We start from the raw sequence: 19,718 nt of genomic DNA, 5'->3' as shown, positions 1-19,718 counted from the left end.
TTACTGTATTCTTTAATGGTTCTTATGAATGGTGAAATACGTCAGATTAACCGAAGTGGTAAATTATTCTCTGATAATTTGTCCAGTACATGAACTACTATCCCTGCAAATATGGAGAATGCGTTATATTAAATCTTTTCCTGCTGCATGAATAATTTGGCCTGATTGAGAAGATTTAGTTGGTCCAGATCGCGGTATATCATATTATTACGTTTACAAAGCCGACTACTAGCTAGAAGGGTGTACCAAAAAAGTAAGAATAGCAATTATTTACAGTATCTTAAAAAATATAGTGATGGTAAAATGATTTTGTTTCATGATTTCAGGTATAAACATTTGCTTATTACATTGTTCTAGTTCTCTTTTTATTATCCGAGGAGTTTCCTTTGGGGTGCTCCCGTTCTATATTTTAAGTAAGCTGAATGAAGAGCCTATCGCTTGCGATAAGCGATATATTCTGTATTCCTTGCTCCGACACTATTTCACTGCTCTTTTGCCAATGAATTAAAAATGTTGAATGTTTTGTTTGAAAAAAATTCTTTGAGACAAGAGAGGTTGGATAATATGAAAGGTAGGGGTTGCCATCCCTGTGTCAAGACCGAGGAACAGAGATAAAACCTTGAAGACCCGGAGCGTAGATAACAACGGTAAGCATTTGAGAAAGAAAAATATTTCTGGATGCTATGCGAACGCGCCATCGGTATGTTTTGGTTGGTATATGACAGTCCTGCAGCATGGGGTTTCCATTGACCCTATTAATCCATGTCATTATCATCCAGTACTTGGCAGCCAGAAATCTGTTTGCATACGACTGTGGAACAGAAGATATGCGTAAAGTGCCGGGCGTATCTCGCGACTGCATCCACGTTGAGTAATCCCATCAATTCTTTTTTTTTTTTTTATTATGCTAGGCGTTCCCCACCATATCATGCAATAACAACAATACATAACATTACACTTTTAAATCTCTGGCCTGGTGCCATCAGACACGAATACACTTTACACGTACCATACAGTACTTAGATACATGAATCCACTTATACTTATTTAAAACTCAGGAACTAAAACGCCATCAATTATAAAAAGCGCACATTCATGAAGATGCCACCAGAAATAAGGATCCGCGTTAACTGACTGAATTCCAAAAGATGTGCTTTCCATATGAGATACATCTTAGCAGACTGAACTGTTAACAGCAAGTCTAGATAAACCAAATGAAGTCCATCAAGAATATATGATCACTAAATCATAATATACTTCAAGTTGAAACTCTTGGCAGCATACAACTCAACAGAGTCGTTGCAACTAGGTGAATAGCAGACATTAGGAGTTTAGGATGGTTGAGCACAGTAGACTTACCGAAGCGCCCACATCCCCAGTACATCTTCGTTTTCATGATGGGAAAAATAATTGTTAAATGCGAGGCCCTCATCCCATGTCAACCAGAGGTCAGTGTGAAACCTCTTTCTTTATCTGCGATCCATTGTGATAGGCTCGGATGTCATTCTTGGTTCACTGTTTCGAAAATGAGATTTGAGATAATTTGGATATGTTTAGCTACGAGACTGTTAATTAAGGCGGGAACTCGCTAATTTAGGAGGCGAGTCTGTTCAGCGTCTTACGATGTTATATACAAATTGAGATCGTCCTCATAATGCAAAATCAGCGTTCCTTGCATGCTAATGCTCTAACAGCAGCAGCATACGGGATTCCTGCATTATAACGCACTCCTGTTGAAAATATTTATGGCTGATGATCAGTTGTTTTGGAGTAACAATTAGGTTGATGATTTTCAACAGGCTCCTTGTAATACCAAATTAATTTTCCAGAATGTATGTGAGAGCAGATGTTATATTTAAAAAGATACGCCCACCCGAGATTTACCAATCAGAGCTGCTTAAATTTAAATAGGGAGTCAAGTAGATTAGTGATTCAGATCTTTTGGAGATCATCGAATGAAGACATTTAAGGCCTGTGAGAGAAGCATTGGTCGATTTGTTTATTGGCATGAGATTATCTAAAATCTCCCATTAAATTTTAGATAAGAACATCATACAAGTTGAAACCTAACTTGCATTAGTACTGTCTACTTGTTGAAAGGATGAGCCATGGCATGCGATTCGGTTATTGTTAATGTCTTATCCATTACATTGCAGGGTAGCTGTATTATTATTAGCAGCTATATGGTGCAAGGAAGCCCGAGGTTTATGCTGCACCACCCAAAAATCAATTCCCAAGTTACCCTGAGAGAGAGAAAGTCAGAAGTAAAGGAATCACCAAGAAAGAGAAGAATGGTGATATTCTGCTTAGGACTCTGGGTGTGCCAAGCCCATACTCACCAGATATGAGCCCCCGGGATTTTCGTACAACGTGCGATTTTAAACTTCGGTGTGAACTAATGAAACTTGGTTTACCTCTCAGGCTACATTAACAACCAAAACATAAGCATGCGGAGCAGCGAGAGAACGTTACCAATATTGAGAAGAAATAATAGTTTTCTGTTCCTTTTGATTATATTGAAAGATTATTTTTTTAATATTCCAAATATCATGTGCTAACAATCCCCTGGCATATACTGCCGTGAAGGGAATTTGTTTCCAATTAGTCTTTCCAAAGACTAATTTTTCAGTGAATAATTTACAACGCCAACTGTGACTTGACTTACATTTCTCATTCCAAAGAGAGCAAACAGTGAAAAATGGAGAAAAAATACGGGTATATCTTGGTTATAGTTCAAGTGGTCGAAATTTAAAAATAAATAATGAAATTGGAATAGTTTGACAAATATTTTTAAAAAGCGAAAGTATAAAAGTTCATGGCAATCTGTCTAGTGGAAGTAAAGTTGTTACTTATCGCACATGATGAAAACAGGCACATATGCGTGCGAATGCGCCTAAAAGCAATTGAAATTTTAAAAAATAATAATAAAACCAACTAGAAACAGCGCCATTAAGAAAAGTGTATACTTCTGATATTTATTCCGCAAATTGGAATGAATGACGACTGAAGTAAAAACAAAATACATTAAATGGTGCCAGAAGAATGTGTGCGGTTTGCACTTTATAAAGATAACCATTTTTCATTCTGATATACAGGGTGATTCGGGAGGTATCGACTATTCTGTGTAAAAAAATTCATATAAACGTGTCCAATTCTCAATGGACACGGAGATATAGTTGTTTGAAACTGGCGCGCACAAATGCACTATGAGGTATTAAAGAACGATAAATGACTTTTTGAATGATACAAAACACAAATAATTGACAATTTTTTTACAGTTCACAATAAAATTTCAAAAATCCCACCGCCGACCTCAATGCGCTTTGCAACTCTTTTGGTAATATATCGGCGGCAGTATCCAAAAATGCGAGCGAGCAATTCATCTCTTGTATTCACCTTTTCATCCATCTCAACAAACAAAAAATCTAACGGAGTGATGTCTGGAGACCTTGGTGGCCAATGAATGGGACCACCGCGGGCGACCGATCCATCGTTCAAAGAAAGTTTGATTTAGATATTGTATCACCAGACAGATATAATGTGCAGAAGCTCCGTCATTCTGAAAGTACATACCAATCCTTGGAGCCACGGGAACATCCTCCAACAAGAAGTGGAAGTTCGCTTTGCAGAATTCTAGGTAAATGGGCCTTGTAAGACGATTTTGTTAAACAACAGGCCCAATCAGCTGATTATCGATGATACCGCACCACACGATTACAGAGAAGGGATGTTGAAAATTTGTTTCTATAGTGACATGTGGATTTTCGTCTGATCACCTGTGAGAGTTATGGGTGTTGTTAATGCCGTCACAGGTGAAAGTAGTTTCATCGCTGAACAGCATTAATGGAATTAATCGGCGATTACCATTTACCCACCGACAAAATTCTAATCGCTGGGCGTCGTCTAATGGTTGAAGGTGTTGCACCCACTGTATGTGAAATGGATACAAGCCGTGTTCACGTTCTGCCGACTGGAGAATGTGTTCTGTTTCATCCACATTTTGTTTATTTGCACGTTCAGAAGAAATATGAGCGCTGGGAACTGTACCAGTCTCACGCAGTTTGGTGCAAACACTAGTAAATCCGATATTCTGCGGTTAGAAAGCCCTAGACAAACACTATATGGTCATATGCGGCATTTTTAACAACACTTCTAATACCAAACAGCGTCAGATTATAACTGCTTCTTGGTCACATCTGATTGAGGGAGCGGTGTGGGCCAGTTTCAAACAGCTGTATCTCCGTATCCATTGAGAATTGGACACACGTTTATACGAACTTTTTTTACTCAGAATAATCGATACTATAACCTCCCAAAATATTTACTATTCACCCTGTATAACATATTTCAGCTATGAACGGTTTCTCTCGTCCCCCCCGCATCCTCGGAATTCTTGTTAAAGTATAATTTCTTCAAAAACTGATTCCTGAGGCAATTTGAGTAAAAAATTAATGTCGGTAATCATTCAGAATTAAATTTCGACCTTCTCTTAGACACAAAATTAGTTTCTTTAGGAATAATGTTAATTATTTGAAATCTTTCCGAATTCATCTAGAAAGAGAATACATTGTTCACATATGGATTCTCCGTTGTTGTTATTTGGTTTTTAGGAGCATTAGCAACTAAGGCCATATTGCTCCGGGATATGCGGTGGTCATTCCCTGACCTTTCCGCATCCTCCGTATTTGGTGGTGAGGGGCTCGAACCCCAGTCTAATCAAGAAGCGTGTGCTACGCACTGCTGCTCCTGCCCAGCTGGCTACGGAGGCGCCTGGATTCTCAGTATGTGTTTGTATATATTAAATTACATACAGTAGCCAATACGAAACGAATCTGTATTGTACTTGGGGTATGCTAATAAGTACAGTACATGCAGTGAAAATTCATTTCGTTCCACATTTCACTTTCTTTGACTTTTTATGGAGAAAATCCACTGTATATTTTCTTTAGGACTATACAAAAGTATTTAGGATGCAAAGGACTTGGTAATGAAAAGCCTCGTGTTATGCAACAGCACGTACCTCAAAGCGCTGCTGAATAAATAAGTACATGGGACTGGAAAATTTAAGAAAGAATGATATTACCAAGTTCTAGAAAGGGTTATTTGTTCGTTAGTGGCTAAGTTTCTGCAGCGATGTCGCAAACTATGGCAGTTAATGGAGTGTTCAAGGCCCACATGGCTAGTTTTCCGCTTGGAAAACTAGCAAACAAAGAACATCCAAGCAGGGAATCTCTGGCTGACAATTATTATTTCAGAAACGGGACCGTAAGGCATTAGCAAGGACTATATAAGTCAAGACATTCCATTGTGTGAGAACTGTGTTTTTGGAAATTGTATTCCAGGAACAAAACAAGCCGTCAGTTACTTTACTTTTATTATTCTTTTTTTTTATTCATGCTACTATGTACATTCTCGCACGCCCCACCTTCTTGTCTGTAAAACAGGTAATACCATCCCTGCTCAAGTATGTTAATCCTTCTCACGCATAATGTAAACTTAAATATAAGAGAATAGTAGAGATATTAGTTGTAATGATTGGAGGTACGAGTGATACAGGATTGTGGGTGTTTGGATCTCTAAAGGAATCACATGATCGATACCATCATTATCCACGTCGTAGACTTCCTTCTAAAATTTTTATACTCCGAAAGAGTTGGAGTAAATCAAATTACGTGCTAATTTTATGGGATGCATATATATATAATATGCGCCGCTCTTCCAAAAGCATCCGAACACTTTAGTAATGAACAATTATCCAAATTAAGATCGGCATGCAAGGCGCTGTGTTAAAATATTTTACCGCGATATTCCACCATATGCAGGACACTGCCAGGCAATGTAAATTGAGTCTGAATATTATCTGGAAGTCAATCAACGAATCCTTAGATCAATAGGTGGAACTATAAAAATTGAGTTCGCCGAATATCTCTCAAAATACGCTGTTCACATTCGCATCTAGCTCAGATGGTTTATTGATACATGAATAATTCTTATTACTCCGACCAAACTTAAAAATGTATACAAATTTAAATAACTCCCCTTATGATCAAAATATTGTAGATTTTGTTTTCACTGCTACATGGTGAATAAAGGTTAAATGATCCTTCGAACACTGCTTTAGTCCCGCTCTTTAGGAAACACTGGGCCCGACAAATGTTGGGCAGATTCTGTCCAGTTATGGATCTTGAAATCTTGTACAGTATCAATAATTTTGGCATTATTTGGTAAGAGGTCAAAGACACAGTTCGAACAGAAATCATGGTGTGCGAAAAGGATATATTCTCATACGACAGTATGCGTCATCACTTGGTTTCTCTTCCCAGCCCCTCCAATCTTTTTGATAAGTAATGAACAGCTTGGAGTTCACGTTAATCTCGGGACATTAAGGAATTGCCTCCATCCCTTTCCTTCTTCTCGCCACTGTTCTCTCTATATACCATTTTGCTGCCCCCCCCAAGTATTTATACTAACTGGCTTGAAGCAAGTGTTTTTTTTTTTTTTTTTTTTTTTGATTTGGTAGTTGTTGGCGCATTGGCTTCTGTAGCCATATTGCACCTTCCAAGGTTTTTGCAGTACTTTGATCCAAGCCCGAGGCGAGAATCGAACCCGCGACCTTTGGGTTGCCGGGCAGGTACTTTACCCACTCGGCTAGCCCGGTCGGCTTGAAGCAAGTGTTACAACGATTGATAAAGACATATTCGGTTACCAAAAGCTCCCGAGTCGATGTATTTTTAGATTTTATTTTTGAAGTTTGGTCCAAGCAATCAAGAATTGTTCACGTATCCAGTTTCCAACCTCCAAAGAGTTTTTCAGTCATCTGGTGAACAAAGTGAAAGATCCAACAGGATTTAATAGCACAAAGCCATGAACGAGATTCAACAAGATTAGTTACTATATTTGGTTTTGCAAGGAGAAGTGGGCAGAGGTAGATAAGAGAAAACCATTTTTGAAGACTAAATGCACAAGGCATAATATGTTATGGGTAGAAATTAACTATACAATATCGGTGTAAATACACCATAGTTTACCCATAAATTCAACTACTTAAGTAGTGCAACGGCATCGTTTAATGGGTGGTGCCCAACCACCCACACGCGTTTCGGAGCTTCAAAATATTATCATTATCTTCACCATTTGGCATTTCTTATATAGTGGAATTAACTTCGCAACCGTGATGGCATGTCTGCATTACTAGGGTACCTGCCCGCCCACTGACAACTGAGCCAACAAGCTCCGAAACGCGTCTGGGTGGTGATGCCCACTGAGAATAAATAACAGTAGTCTCCTCTACTAGAGAAGCGTTATTTATTCGAAGTAGTGCAATACCTGGTATCTGGTTGTGAAGGTAGCCACAATATGAGATATAATCTAACGATGCCGTTACACTACTACATGTAGTTAAATTTATGAGAAAAACATATTTAGGTACTTTTTATTTTCTTAATATTTATACGTTATGTAAGAATAAATTGTTTTATTAATGACTATGTCCTCTTTCAAATTGCATGACAAATATATGCACTAGAACTTTTCCTGTGGGTGGGGTAAATCTGCGTGCTATCGTAGCCTGTTTTCATATACGTGATCAAAATAATAAATTTCTTATGTTATTGCGATTTTCTTTCTTTGTATGGGTTAGCATAAGATATTTATATTGAATTTTTTTTAATTATTCCAGGTTTGTATTATGGCGTTACAATCTGTCTCGTTGCCTTCGCCACTGTGTTCTCTGTGTTGACGCTCAACGTCCACCATCGTGGAGGTCGAGGGGTCGAAGTTCCAAGATTTATAAGAAAACTGGTTTTGGGATGCTTGGCTCGTATGGTTTTTGTCAGTTGTGGAACAAAGCGCAGAGGAAAAGAAAGGGTAAAATCGATGATGCTGTGTATATGTGTTTAAAACAACGAATTTTTTTAAGTAAATGAAATAGCAATAAACCGCAAACTCTTCGAATGCAATTTTGAAACATTCTATTCTCAAATTAATTTCTCCTAGCACATGTGCTAATTACTAGATTTAACAGCAGTGATTAATCGGTACAAGGATCACAAAAATAGTTTTAGCCTAACTCCTTAAAAATGACAAATATAACATTGAATTGTAATCTTAAAAAAAGAACAATCTCATGAGATTCGATGGAGAAATTCAGCAATATTCTAGTATGGCAGTTTTGATATATCAACTAATTTTGGACAACAAAATTTGGAAATTTGGACAACAGGTACAATAAAGAATGCGTTCGCCATTTATTGGAAAAAAAATTCACTGTACATAACTATCTTAGTTACGATTATGCAAATAACTTACGTAATCGTTATTGCCACAGCGCCACTACTCAGCTCTACTGTCCTGTATAAAAGCAAAGCAGTCTCTTCAAAATCATACAGTAGATGTTTGCCTGCACTACAGCAGCAATGCCAATAACGTTGCAGGAAGAGGCACTATTAGGGAAGCTGTACTATCAGAACAGCAAAAATGCAGCTGTCGGCGTCAGAAGCGCATAAGGTCCACGTGGACTAATGACTATGGTGTTCAACCAGGTGGAGGTCGAAAACGAGTGGACTCCTCTCATGTTGAAGATGTGGCTACGGATGTCAAGGATATTATCAAGTCAATCTCCATGTGGTAGCGCAAGTGTGTCAGCTGTTTCTCGTGAAGTGGACATACCGTATTCCACTGTAAGGTTAGTAATGCGTCAGGTGTTGCGGTACTATCCTTACAAGATGCAGCTAAAGCATGTTGATGCAGATATTCGTTTCACATACGCACTTCAGTTTCTGGCGCCAATGATTGTGGATATCACTTGGCCATAGAGCATCCTTTGGAGTGATGAAGCCCACTTCTGCTTAAATGGACAAGTGAATACGCACAACTTTCGCATTTGAGCAACAGAAACCTCTCGAGTTATCCAAGAGGTCCCGTTGCATTCTCCAAAAGTGACATTGTGGTGTGGATTTATGGCCATATTTTTTTGAACAGGTAACACCGACTGGACAGCGATATTATGAAATGTTGGCAAACTTCGCAATGCCAAAGCTGCAACAATATGGAGGCCTTCAGAATACTATATTCATGCAAGATGGTACGCCACCCCACATCCACCGTTGTGTCCAAAGATTGCTAAGGCAACACTTTACAGACGAAGGGGTCATCAGTCGTTGTTTCCAGACATCTTGGCCACTCCGATCACCGGACCTCACTCCTTGCGACTTCTGGTTGTGGGGTTTTTTGAAGAACCAGGTGTATCGGGAAGGATGTCAAACTCGGGCAGATTTCAAAGACAGCATTAGACGTCATGTGCTGGCTATTCCAGTTGACATGTTACGTTCTGCTATAGAAAATGCTGTTCTTCGAATGGAAACTGTTGTTGAACAATTGTAGCGCTGTTCAAGTGATTTGTATTGCAACAGCGCCATATAGTGACAAATTTTGTAACAATTTTTTCTTCCAATTAATGGCGAGCGCATTCGTTATTGTACCTGTTGTCCAAGTTTCTCTTTAGTACGAGCCTTAGAATTCTCTCCAGAACCCTCTACATAGGGATGCTTTAATTTTAACAACCCTGTACAAGTTGGATCCTTTATTTGTTCGCTATATTTTGATGCACCCAATGATAAATGCATTATTTTCTGATACGAAAGTTACTGTTGTGACTTGAAGTTCTTATCTTGTACCAAAATGAATTCCGAACAACGGAACGGTGAAAACCCAGTGATTTGTATTTATTGGGGATAGGCAGGCGAACTCAATTCTTGTTAGAGAAAAAGAAATCTATATGCTTATTTACGTAATGTAAATGACTTTTGGATTGGAATAATGTCAGAGCACCTCGTCGGATGAACTACTTCCCTTCGATAACGTCGCATCGATGTAGGAAAAAATATTTTTAGAAAGCTTTTTTAGAAGAAATCTGTTTGCATAAAATCATTTCTGTAATGGCTATTTTTCAAAACAGCATATGAAGCTGCAATATCGATAGCACTCGCACGTTGATCTCAGGTTTTCTTTGACTTGATAATAACATATCTTAATATTCGCTGTCAAATAAAACTTTTTGATATTTTCCTCCAGAAATAAGATACATCTCATGGAATTTGATAAAAACAAAATCTTAACAAGAATTACAACAAACAGGGTAAAAATTTAATCACTTTTTTTTCGTTTTCTTTTATAATGATCAGAGGGACTTCTGATCAATGTCTAGAATAGTATTCCAGCATACTCTGCTTTCACCTTGCTTGGTAATATTTCTTCATGCTAGCAGTATCTCGATGGGAAAAAAAAAGTTCACCGTGTTCATCAATAGCATGTCTCCAATATATATTTTTTTAACTAATGGCTTGTAGATGGAAATTTTCACTCGCACAAAACGCAACTATATTTTGTATAACAAAATTATAGGCCTTTTACAGAAACGTTGTGTAGAAGGTCAGTTGACAGTGTGGTTATACAGTACTTGGGGAGGAGAGGAGTTAAACAGCAAATTCCGTAAGGCATCAAGAAAGAGAAAGGGTGGGAAATTGCATTGCATGTAGTCGAAACAGGACCAGCGTGAAATATAATTTTAAAGCACTACTTATAAAAGGATATCTTGTAGAAACGCTTTGTACTAGCTAAGAGGCATTTTACTGTTGCACATGACGATCTACAAAACTGTTATACCATCGTTTAATAGGTCCCTACGACCTCTTTCTGCAACTTTCTTTGTCGCAGTCAGAGAATCCTTCTTAACGGTGTACAATAATCCACACAGGCAATATTAAACTTTACGTGATGTCTAAAGCCCAGAACACACAAGAAGAAATTGTCTGCTTTTCACGCGAATATTGAATTTGAAGTCCAGTAAAACTGTTTAAACTGCATTGTTTTCCGTTAACTGCGAGAAAAGCAGCTCAACATGACAGTTTCAGATAAGCAAAGAAAAAAGATATCCTTATACTGGCTATGGACAGCAGGTTCAAAGATTACGATATTACTTAGATTTTGAGTAAAAGTTAGTTAAGAATATCTAATGCCAACAAGTTGCGTAATCTTCATGGCGAATCTAGCAGCACCTGCTTAAACAAAATCAATACGGGCCATAAGGCAGCATTCAGGATTTCTAATCTTGCTCTAATTAAACATTATATACTGAAGTGTCCTTACTATCTCCAGGATAATCTGGGATACTGCTCTTGAGGTGGTTTGAGCAGAGTGACTAAATAACTGTTTATCATATTGTTTCATAGATATAACGAATAATTACCAAAAATTTATATACGCTTGCTCAACTGCTCACAAGAAAATTGGATGCACAAAATTAAGTAAATCGAAATTTTACTTAATTCGTTACTATTATTAACGGTGCGGCATCCCGGTTTAAGAGATTGGTATATACACTGTTTTCGATTCCGATCAGATTGTTGTTCTTAAAGCATCCTACTATAGAGCAAATAAGTTTAATCTCTGCTCATTCTAATACGAGTCTGTTAGAAACAATATGTTATTAATTAAAATTAGATTTTACTTAATTTATAGAATACATTCCTTCGTATAAATATTCAAGTGTTTTTTTTTTATTATTATTTCTGTGGTAGTGTGTATATTTATATTCAGTTTAACTTTTTGTAGGATCTGGGGCCAGGTAAAGATTTCCCAGAGGAACCTTCAACGAAAGACGAAAAAGTGGAGCTGGACCATATCGAACACTACACGTTTTCTCCTCGATTGCGTCATCGGAAAGAGATAGCAAGCGGTAGTGATATTTCTGGAGATGAATTTGAAAGACAGTTTTTGAGGGTCCTTAATAAAGTGTACGAAACAATAGAGAAAAATGAAATGAGGATAGCTGAACAGGACCGCAAAGACAATATCAAAACTGAATGGCAGCAGGTTGCTTTGGTGTGTGACCGCCTTCTATTAGCTCTCTTTCTATTGGCCACAGTAGCAGCAACATTTCTTGTGCTGCTATCATCTCCTCACGGGCCCTAACGAAGCGTGGAAACGTTTCGTGTCCCTGTGCCAATTTAAAACGGGTCTGCAGAAGATCGTCTTATCAATAGGCATTTTCTATGTCGATCGAAGCTCATTTCTTTTATTTTTTTTTTCCATTATTGAAGAGAAACTGTAGACTTCAGACATTTTAGAGAGACGATTCGAATTTTTTCTTCATCATTTCATCTCTTCGATGGGGCGTAGAATGAACATTTTTACTGAATGGACAAGACCATTTCCAACGTCAAAGTCATCAGAAGCGTTGAAAATTGATGACGATCACTTAGCTACCGAGAACATTTTCTCTCTCTCCCTTTCTATCTTCTTCTGTCAAGGGAGAGCGCATTACAATAGATTAGTAACTACAAGAACCAACCTTCATCCCCTCTGTTCCTACAGTATTAGGGATGATTTTCACCACTGCTTTACATAGAGTAGAAAGTTTTCTAATCTGTCATATATATTGTCCAAAAAAGCAGAGCCCTTTGTTAAAATTATATGCACCACCTTGTTCCCTTTGTAATGAGAACACTCGATTTTGATTTCTAAGAGAGTGCCATGTTCTTCATAGTCGAAGGAAACTGTGTCAGTATGAATCCCCTGACAGTTAGTGTTGACAAATGTAACAAAAAATATTGTTGGTATGCCAAAGCATGAACCAAGTTGTAATGTCTGTTAATTTTTTCTTGCAAGATTTCTTAGTGAAACTTTAAAACAAAAATTGTTTTTTACATGGTTGTGAGATGAAACCAAGAGAGTAATAACAGCTTTTAGTTGAAATGCTAAAAGTGACAAACAGAAAAAGGTATTTGTGGCCGATAGCGCAGAAACTGAATAATCCAACTGCCATGATTATTCTACAAAGGTACCAACAAAATGCAGAAGTGGATGTATGAATTCATTTGAAGTTAATGTTGAAATTTTCATGAATGCTTTAAGGTATTCCATTTCTGATTTTTTGCGAATTAAAAAAATATTTTTCCCTTTCTGTTGCCTGCGAAAAATGGAAAATATTTAAATTAATTACTTTTAAATACTAATTTTAGGGAACTACAAGATCTTTCAGCTGGGAAAAGACTAAAAATAATGAAAATTGGTTCTCGGCACGAGGCTGGGCAGAGAAATCCTTCTATTGGAAATATGTAATTTACTTCATTCTTGCTAAACTGAAAGTAAATATGTCCGTTCAAGTAACCCTCCTACTCATCATCACACAACAAATTTTTATTTATTTTTTTGAGCGAAAACAGTACCTTTTCCATATTTTGTTAATTTGATAAGGCTAATTTTCTGCCAAGCTACTGATACCAAAACAAAATCACTCAATTAAGCATTCTGGTAGGTTTCCTCGAACAGGTATGTCGGCTAATTTTAGTGAGAAGATTTGCAAATTGAGCATGTTTTCTTTGGACATAAACCAGAGTTTCCCCATAATCCGTAAAAATGAGCTAATGGACGTCTCCTAAGGTGACATGTATCGCTTCGAGCGCTTTGAAGTATCTTGATATTATTTAGAATTTTGTGTCAACAGAAATCAGTTTCAGTGATCGATTCTTGAGGTAAACTGAAGTGCAATGCAAACATGCAACTAACAAGGAAATAAATTACATTTGAGCAGTCATGCGTACGCTAATAAGAAGATGGAGTACATTTGCTAGTAGTAAATTAAATGTCCCAGATAAAAAAACCTCGAAGAGTTCAGACATAGGTAATCTTTAATTTTAAATCATTTGCTAGAGTTGATTTTTTACCAAAAAATATCTTGCAAGCTGCGTTTTGCCATCAAATTCTTCTGGTGTATGCAGAATGATTTGGAGGAGGGATGAATTTCCCCTCTGTACTTTAGCATAATGAAAGTGGTACTATCTACCACTATTTCACGATTAAAAATTAATCTGCTGCGGTAGTATTGTATTTTTACTACATTCCTAGCTGACATTAACGAAGGTGCTACCAAACGTAAAATATACATTTATTAAAGTAGTAAAAGAAGAACAAACATGGTTTATATTAACCAGACTCGGCTTGTCACTTTTTCTTACACAATCACCAAAACGATCTCCGCATTTCTAATCATTCTGCAACCAACTTGGCAAGGTTTCCTAGTATTGGTTTGTTTGTTTGTTTGTTATTTGGTTTTTAGGAGCATTAGCAACTAAGGCCATATTGCTTCGGGATATGCGGTGGTCATTACCTGACCTTTACGCATCCTCCGTATTTGGTGGTGACGGGCTCGAACCCCGGTCTAATCAAGAAGCGTGTACTACGCACTGCTGCTCCTTCCCACCTGGCTACGAGGCGCCTTTCCTAGTGTTGACCTTTCGTATGATTGTAAAAGTGCCAATAAGTAATCATGCGCAGACTGTACAGGATGTGGAGAAGGCCTACCTGCTGTACATTGAAATTGTTGTGGAACTAAAGGCGCCGTTTAAGCAAGACGATGTATGGCTTATGAATCTGATATCGAAAGAAATCTCAGGACTTCGGGGAAATGCCCCTCCTTACAATTCGTACTTGGTTCTCTCAGATTACATCCTGATTGAATCCATTAAAACTTCATATGAGAGTGCAGCGCTGTTTAGCTGTCCAGAAAGCGTATATAGATGGTTGCGAGATGCTGGATTTTTATGTTCGTGCAATTCTGGGAGATATGCGTGGATCCTTATAGTCATATCTATTCACTTTACACTACGCTGTGCTGAGATTAAAAGAAATTGTTTTAGGAACACTTAAGAAAGTACACCAGATTTGCCGAAACGATCTTGTCTCCTTTGCAGCTGGTGCTTTTAAAAGTTTCTGGAATTGTGCATTAAAACGATAGGTTAAAAAAAATACAATGGAATGAAGAAGGATTTCGTCTGCTGGGATCCCGTTCATCAGGAACCACAAGGAATAATCTTCGCCGTACAATGCATTTTAATAGTCCCCTAAACGCACCGCGAGCTGGATTGGGTTTGGTCCGACACTATGCAAACCACTATAAAACTACGTATTTACTCAGTGAAGACATTGGAAAGCACTGCATCAACGATTAATCCCAGACAGCCCACTTTCAATGAAAAAATAATCAAAAATGGGACCAGCAGAAATGACAATTGATAATTTAAATAAACAACTAAACCTGTAAGAAAAGACTGAGCAGAAATCTGTGGAGAAAATAAATACAGAAAAATATGTAACAAATGAAATATAATACTGCGACTCTCAACAAAGTGAAATGGATATTCCGAAATAGTACTACTGAAAATTAAGTTTCATTGGTAAAAAAAAAATAAAATAATTTTTGGCGCTATCCTCTAAGGCTACTGGCGCCAGAGCAACCCCTCACTGAATAATTCGGTGAAGCATAAAATAACTTGTCACACGTATCGGACACATTCCGAAAGTTCCAAATGCCGGCTAATCAATTTTACTTCTACTATGGCAAAATTGACAATGATGACCATAATCGAATCACTTCAAGCAGTAATTACTAATGGACATATCGAATGAGTTCATTATGACAAATCATTCTAATGTTTAGCAGCTATAAATGATGGGCAAAATCGAGAAGTTATAATCTGTTCGTTCGATTATGGTTAGTATATTTACTTCGTCAATATCTCAATTAGTAATGATTATTACTCTACGGGAAATCCGAATGATTTCTTATTCTTCTTTGAGGGATTGTTTCGAATTTTATTCAAACTTCAAATTATCTTTTAATTACCATTCGCGTATCAATATAATATTATTAAGAATTATCCATATGCCATAAATACTGTCACATGTGTTACTGCACAAAATAAAAAGACAGGAACTTAAAACTCTGTGTTTATTCTTGAACACCCAACAAATTTTTATTGTAAATTTGCGCCAACTATCATCACTATATCAGTTCACAATGTACGGATTTCGATGAAATTTTATATTTGGATCTTTTCTCAAGATTTATCAAGCCATCCCAAATTCCATTATTAAAATTAGACATATTCGATAATTTCTTTTATAAAAACATAAAAAGAAGTATATTTTAATGTTTCCTGGTTAAAATTTCAGTTTCAATTCCGATTCACAGCCTCTAGTCCCCACCCCTCGCTACAAAAATCTGTATTGGTTTCGAACGTAGATCTCTCCGCTTACTCTGAGTCCTATGTAAGGCACAGATCCCAAATCGATTCCACAGTCCCAGTCTTTCTTCTCCTCCACCCCGAAAAAAACATTGAGATAAATTTTTTAATAGTATTTCGATACTTTTGACGACCTGTGGACCCTTTCATCAAATTTCATGTCAAAAGATTGACTCATCCACTACGACCTTTCCAAAAAATTGCTACACAAATCCGACGTCAGGGCTGTCTATCACCTAATTGCGATAATTTAAATCGCTCGATTAGGCCCATCACTAATACCAGCTCAAAGAAAAGTGCAAAAGAGATATGAATGCCTGCCATGGAGAATTGACCAATCGGTTAGTAAAGTGGCAGAATTGGGAATTACAACCATTTGGAAAGTTCAAGTCTGTTTTAGGTCACTCGGCGAACCCGACAGATTTAATCCTCATGTGGGAAGTGGAAATTAGCAAAAACACGTGAAAATTATAATTGGCGAATGGCACAGTTCTGTACTTAGGGGATTTACCATTATAGCAATAGCAAAGGAGACAAGATCGTCTTTGATATACTTTTATTCAGCACATCCTAAGATTATTTCTTTCAGTCTTCTTTAATCCACCAATAATGTAGGCCATTTTAGGGGGAAGTATATAGCTTTCGAACTTATTTAAAGAAAATAAAACTCCACATGAAGTAATGTAAAGTGAGTAGAACGAAATATTTCTGCTTATTTTGTGCTCTCCGCTTACTCATTTGAAATAGCGATGAGATATATTCAGTTACCATCGAAGATTATCTATATCTTCGTATAATATACAAAAATGTGCTCATATTTGATACAAGGTTTGCAGACTGGTTCAATATAAACTAACACAGGAGCTAGATACAAAATTCTTGCTTAAAATCATTACAAGATGAAACGGAAATTTAGAGAAATTCAATCTGTTTCGGCAAGAATTTTGTTTGCATCTTCTTAGCAGCTTCAGTAGAGGGCTTTTTTATAGTTTAAAATATAACCATTAAAAAGGCCAAAAAGGAAGGAAGGAGCTCATTTAAATACATTTTCAAAAAAATGTACAGGATGGCATATGCGTCACAGGACACGGTTATTTGAATTACACCTAATGAATTTTTAAAAACATGTTTCTGTTATGTGCACTCATATGAGCGCGTCCAGAGAATTTTATGGGAGAATCACTATTAAATTTAATAGTGATTTAATATCACTATTAAACCGCCTCACTTCCTTCATCCAAATTCATCTCTTTAATGTATTTATTCTTGAGGATTTCTCCTAATTTATGCCTCATTTAATTCCGTATGAATTGAATTGTTAAAAAAATTGCATGTTTAAGTGTAAAATCAAAGTGTAATGCAATTTATATATTTGGTTTTCTGAATAAAATGCCTTCATATGAAGCAGGTCAAGAAAACGACCATTTTAAGATGGAATGTGTCTAAACAGATACCTTTTCCTGTTTGTCCTTTGAAATTTTGACCTACCAGCAGTAATGTTCAGCACTGTGTTAAAGTTGTTACTACACCTTTTAAAAACTTTCTACTGACGAAATAAAATGACTGCTGTTAATTGCTTATTTCTTTCTTCATTATCCAGGTAAAATACACGAATTCAAGTTCAACAGTACATATCTATGGGTATATACATTGAGGAATCAAATTTCTGTGGTTTTTCAAGGGTCTGCTCATGAATACATGTAAAGTCTATCTAATACAAGTTCTACCTAATGTTCGTAACCTAAGATTCACGCTCTATATATTTGCACTCTTTTATATAGTGAATCACTATGGTTTGGACTTTACAACATGGTGACGATGTTTTAAGTTGCTTCAGGGTCGCCTTCCCTATTGACCCCATATTTCTGTCTCTGCCTAAACTACACAATCAACAAATTAACTTTCCAAACTGAATCTGCATCACCCTGTTTGGCTACTAACCTCGTCTTACCCTTGAAAATCGATCCTTGTTTTTTTTTTTTTTTTCTCAACCATAGGCCCTAGCTATTGAAATCTCAGGAAACTAGGTGGCAAGGCCTGTCAGAGTGATAAAATAAACTTACTGAGTACCTGGTCTGTCTCCACGGGGCTAAGTGTTGGCAATGGTGGGCCCTAATAGGGATCCAACGGCTAAATGAACAACGGTACATGACATTACACTGTACAATATCGATACACTTTTAAATTTCTGGCCTTTACAGCGTACTGTAACACATGCCAAGGTATAATACGTGATGAGGGAAAACCCCTGGTGCTGTTAGACCACTTGGGCCTCGCAAGTGAATAAAGGGCCCAAATTCTAAGTAAAAATCAAATTTGGAAATGCAAATGAAATAAAGATGTCACTATTTCAATTCCCGTGTACGTATGGTGGACATGTGAGAATTCGTTTTTCTACATTTCTGATAATTATTTATATTTCAAGACTTTCAATGAATAAATTATTTAAACATATTATAATAATAATTTAACAAAATTATTATTTTTTTTAATTTTATGCGTGTAGTCATCGTTATCCACCCTGAAAATCTGATCATCAATAACTCGAAAACACGCAAAAAAATTTGCTTTAAAAAAAAAACAAAAAAAACTTCGTCCTACATCTGTCTTTCGCGGGGGGGGGGAAGAATTCACTACTTTTATGGTTGGTTTAAGATACCAGTTGCTAGCTCGTCTAAGGGTAACCTCTTTGCAGGACTAATCGATGTCGAACGAGAGTTCTATGCTCATAATTGTGGACATAGTAAAACAAACCGATCGGAAGATGCATGTAATTTAACATGCATCAATATACTGATGCCTTAGTTGCCTCGATAAATTAGAAAAACAACACATGTATAAAATATTATTTGCATTCATAAAAATGGGACAAAAGGAAAGAATAAATGACTTGCATGACTAAAATCTTTGAAGCAATCTGTGACTCTAAAATTGGTTTAGGATCGCAGAATGCTTCAGAAAGTGCGCTGTCAATGTTTATTTAATGAAACAGCAAGACGATGCTGATTTAAGCTTTCATTATATGTTTTGTGTGGGGCATAATTCGAGAAGCCCTCCTGAGATAGCCATATAGAACATTCACTCGTATTTTGATCAGTTTCATAACATTACAGTTAATTGCATTTATCGATACCTACTATCCTTGAAAAATTCTGGAAATATTTAAAAATCAGAATCAACACCATAGCGGTAAGAAAAAGAAATGTGTTTTTTTTTCCCTCTAGATATATGAAATACGATCCTTTTAAGGTTCGTATTTCGTAAAATTCTGGTAAAATTTAAGACGATGGAGTAAGGTGCTCAATGTCTGAAGTGGACTATCATGGGTAATCTCCTACTGAAAAAGGAGAGCTTCAGTGAACACTAACCGGAAAATATCTAGGCATTAGTGCAAAGATTGGGCGCACGAGCCAAGTCATGTCTTTCAATGAATCACAAATTACGCTCTTCATCATTAATGGAGGAAACCACACACGGTGTACTGGAAATACCCTGTTATGTATCGGTATTACAGGCTGCCTGGTGGGGCATGGTTTCGTGGCATACCCTTGGACGACACCATTTACTTTAGAGCATATTTGAACAACATTGTGGATCAGGTGCATGCAGCGGTAAACATACTGTTGCATTCTTCTT

At 37.0% G+C, this 19,718-nt stretch overlaps 1 protein-coding gene across 1 annotated transcript in view; it reads left to right on the top strand.

Moving 5' to 3' along the window:
- LOC150088324 (neuronal acetylcholine receptor subunit alpha-10-like) overlaps positions 1 to 12,911 on the top strand; it is a 583,489-nt gene extending 570,578 nt beyond the window's left edge. Inside the window, exons 9-10 of the mRNA XM_090369453.1 lie at positions 7,679 to 7,866; positions 11,611 to 12,911. Coding sequence (XP_090225579.1) covers positions 7,679 to 7,866; positions 11,611 to 11,970 — 548 coding nt within the window. The 3' untranslated portion in view covers positions 11,971 to 12,911. The remainder of the gene's footprint in view (positions 1 to 7,678; positions 7,867 to 11,610) is intronic.
- The last annotated feature ends 6,807 nt before the right edge of the window (positions 12,912 to 19,718 follow it).

Source organism: Mastigoproctus giganteus, chromosome 3 (genome assembly GCF_048544385.1).
Source record: "Mastigoproctus giganteus isolate SK-2022 chromosome 3, ASM4854438v1, whole genome shotgun sequence".
NCBI lineage: Eukaryota > Metazoa > Arthropoda > Arachnida > Uropygi > Thelyphonidae > Mastigoproctus > Mastigoproctus giganteus.
The sequence above is the reverse complement of the archived record's forward strand: the minus strand, read 5'-3'. Positions and strand labels throughout refer to the sequence as shown.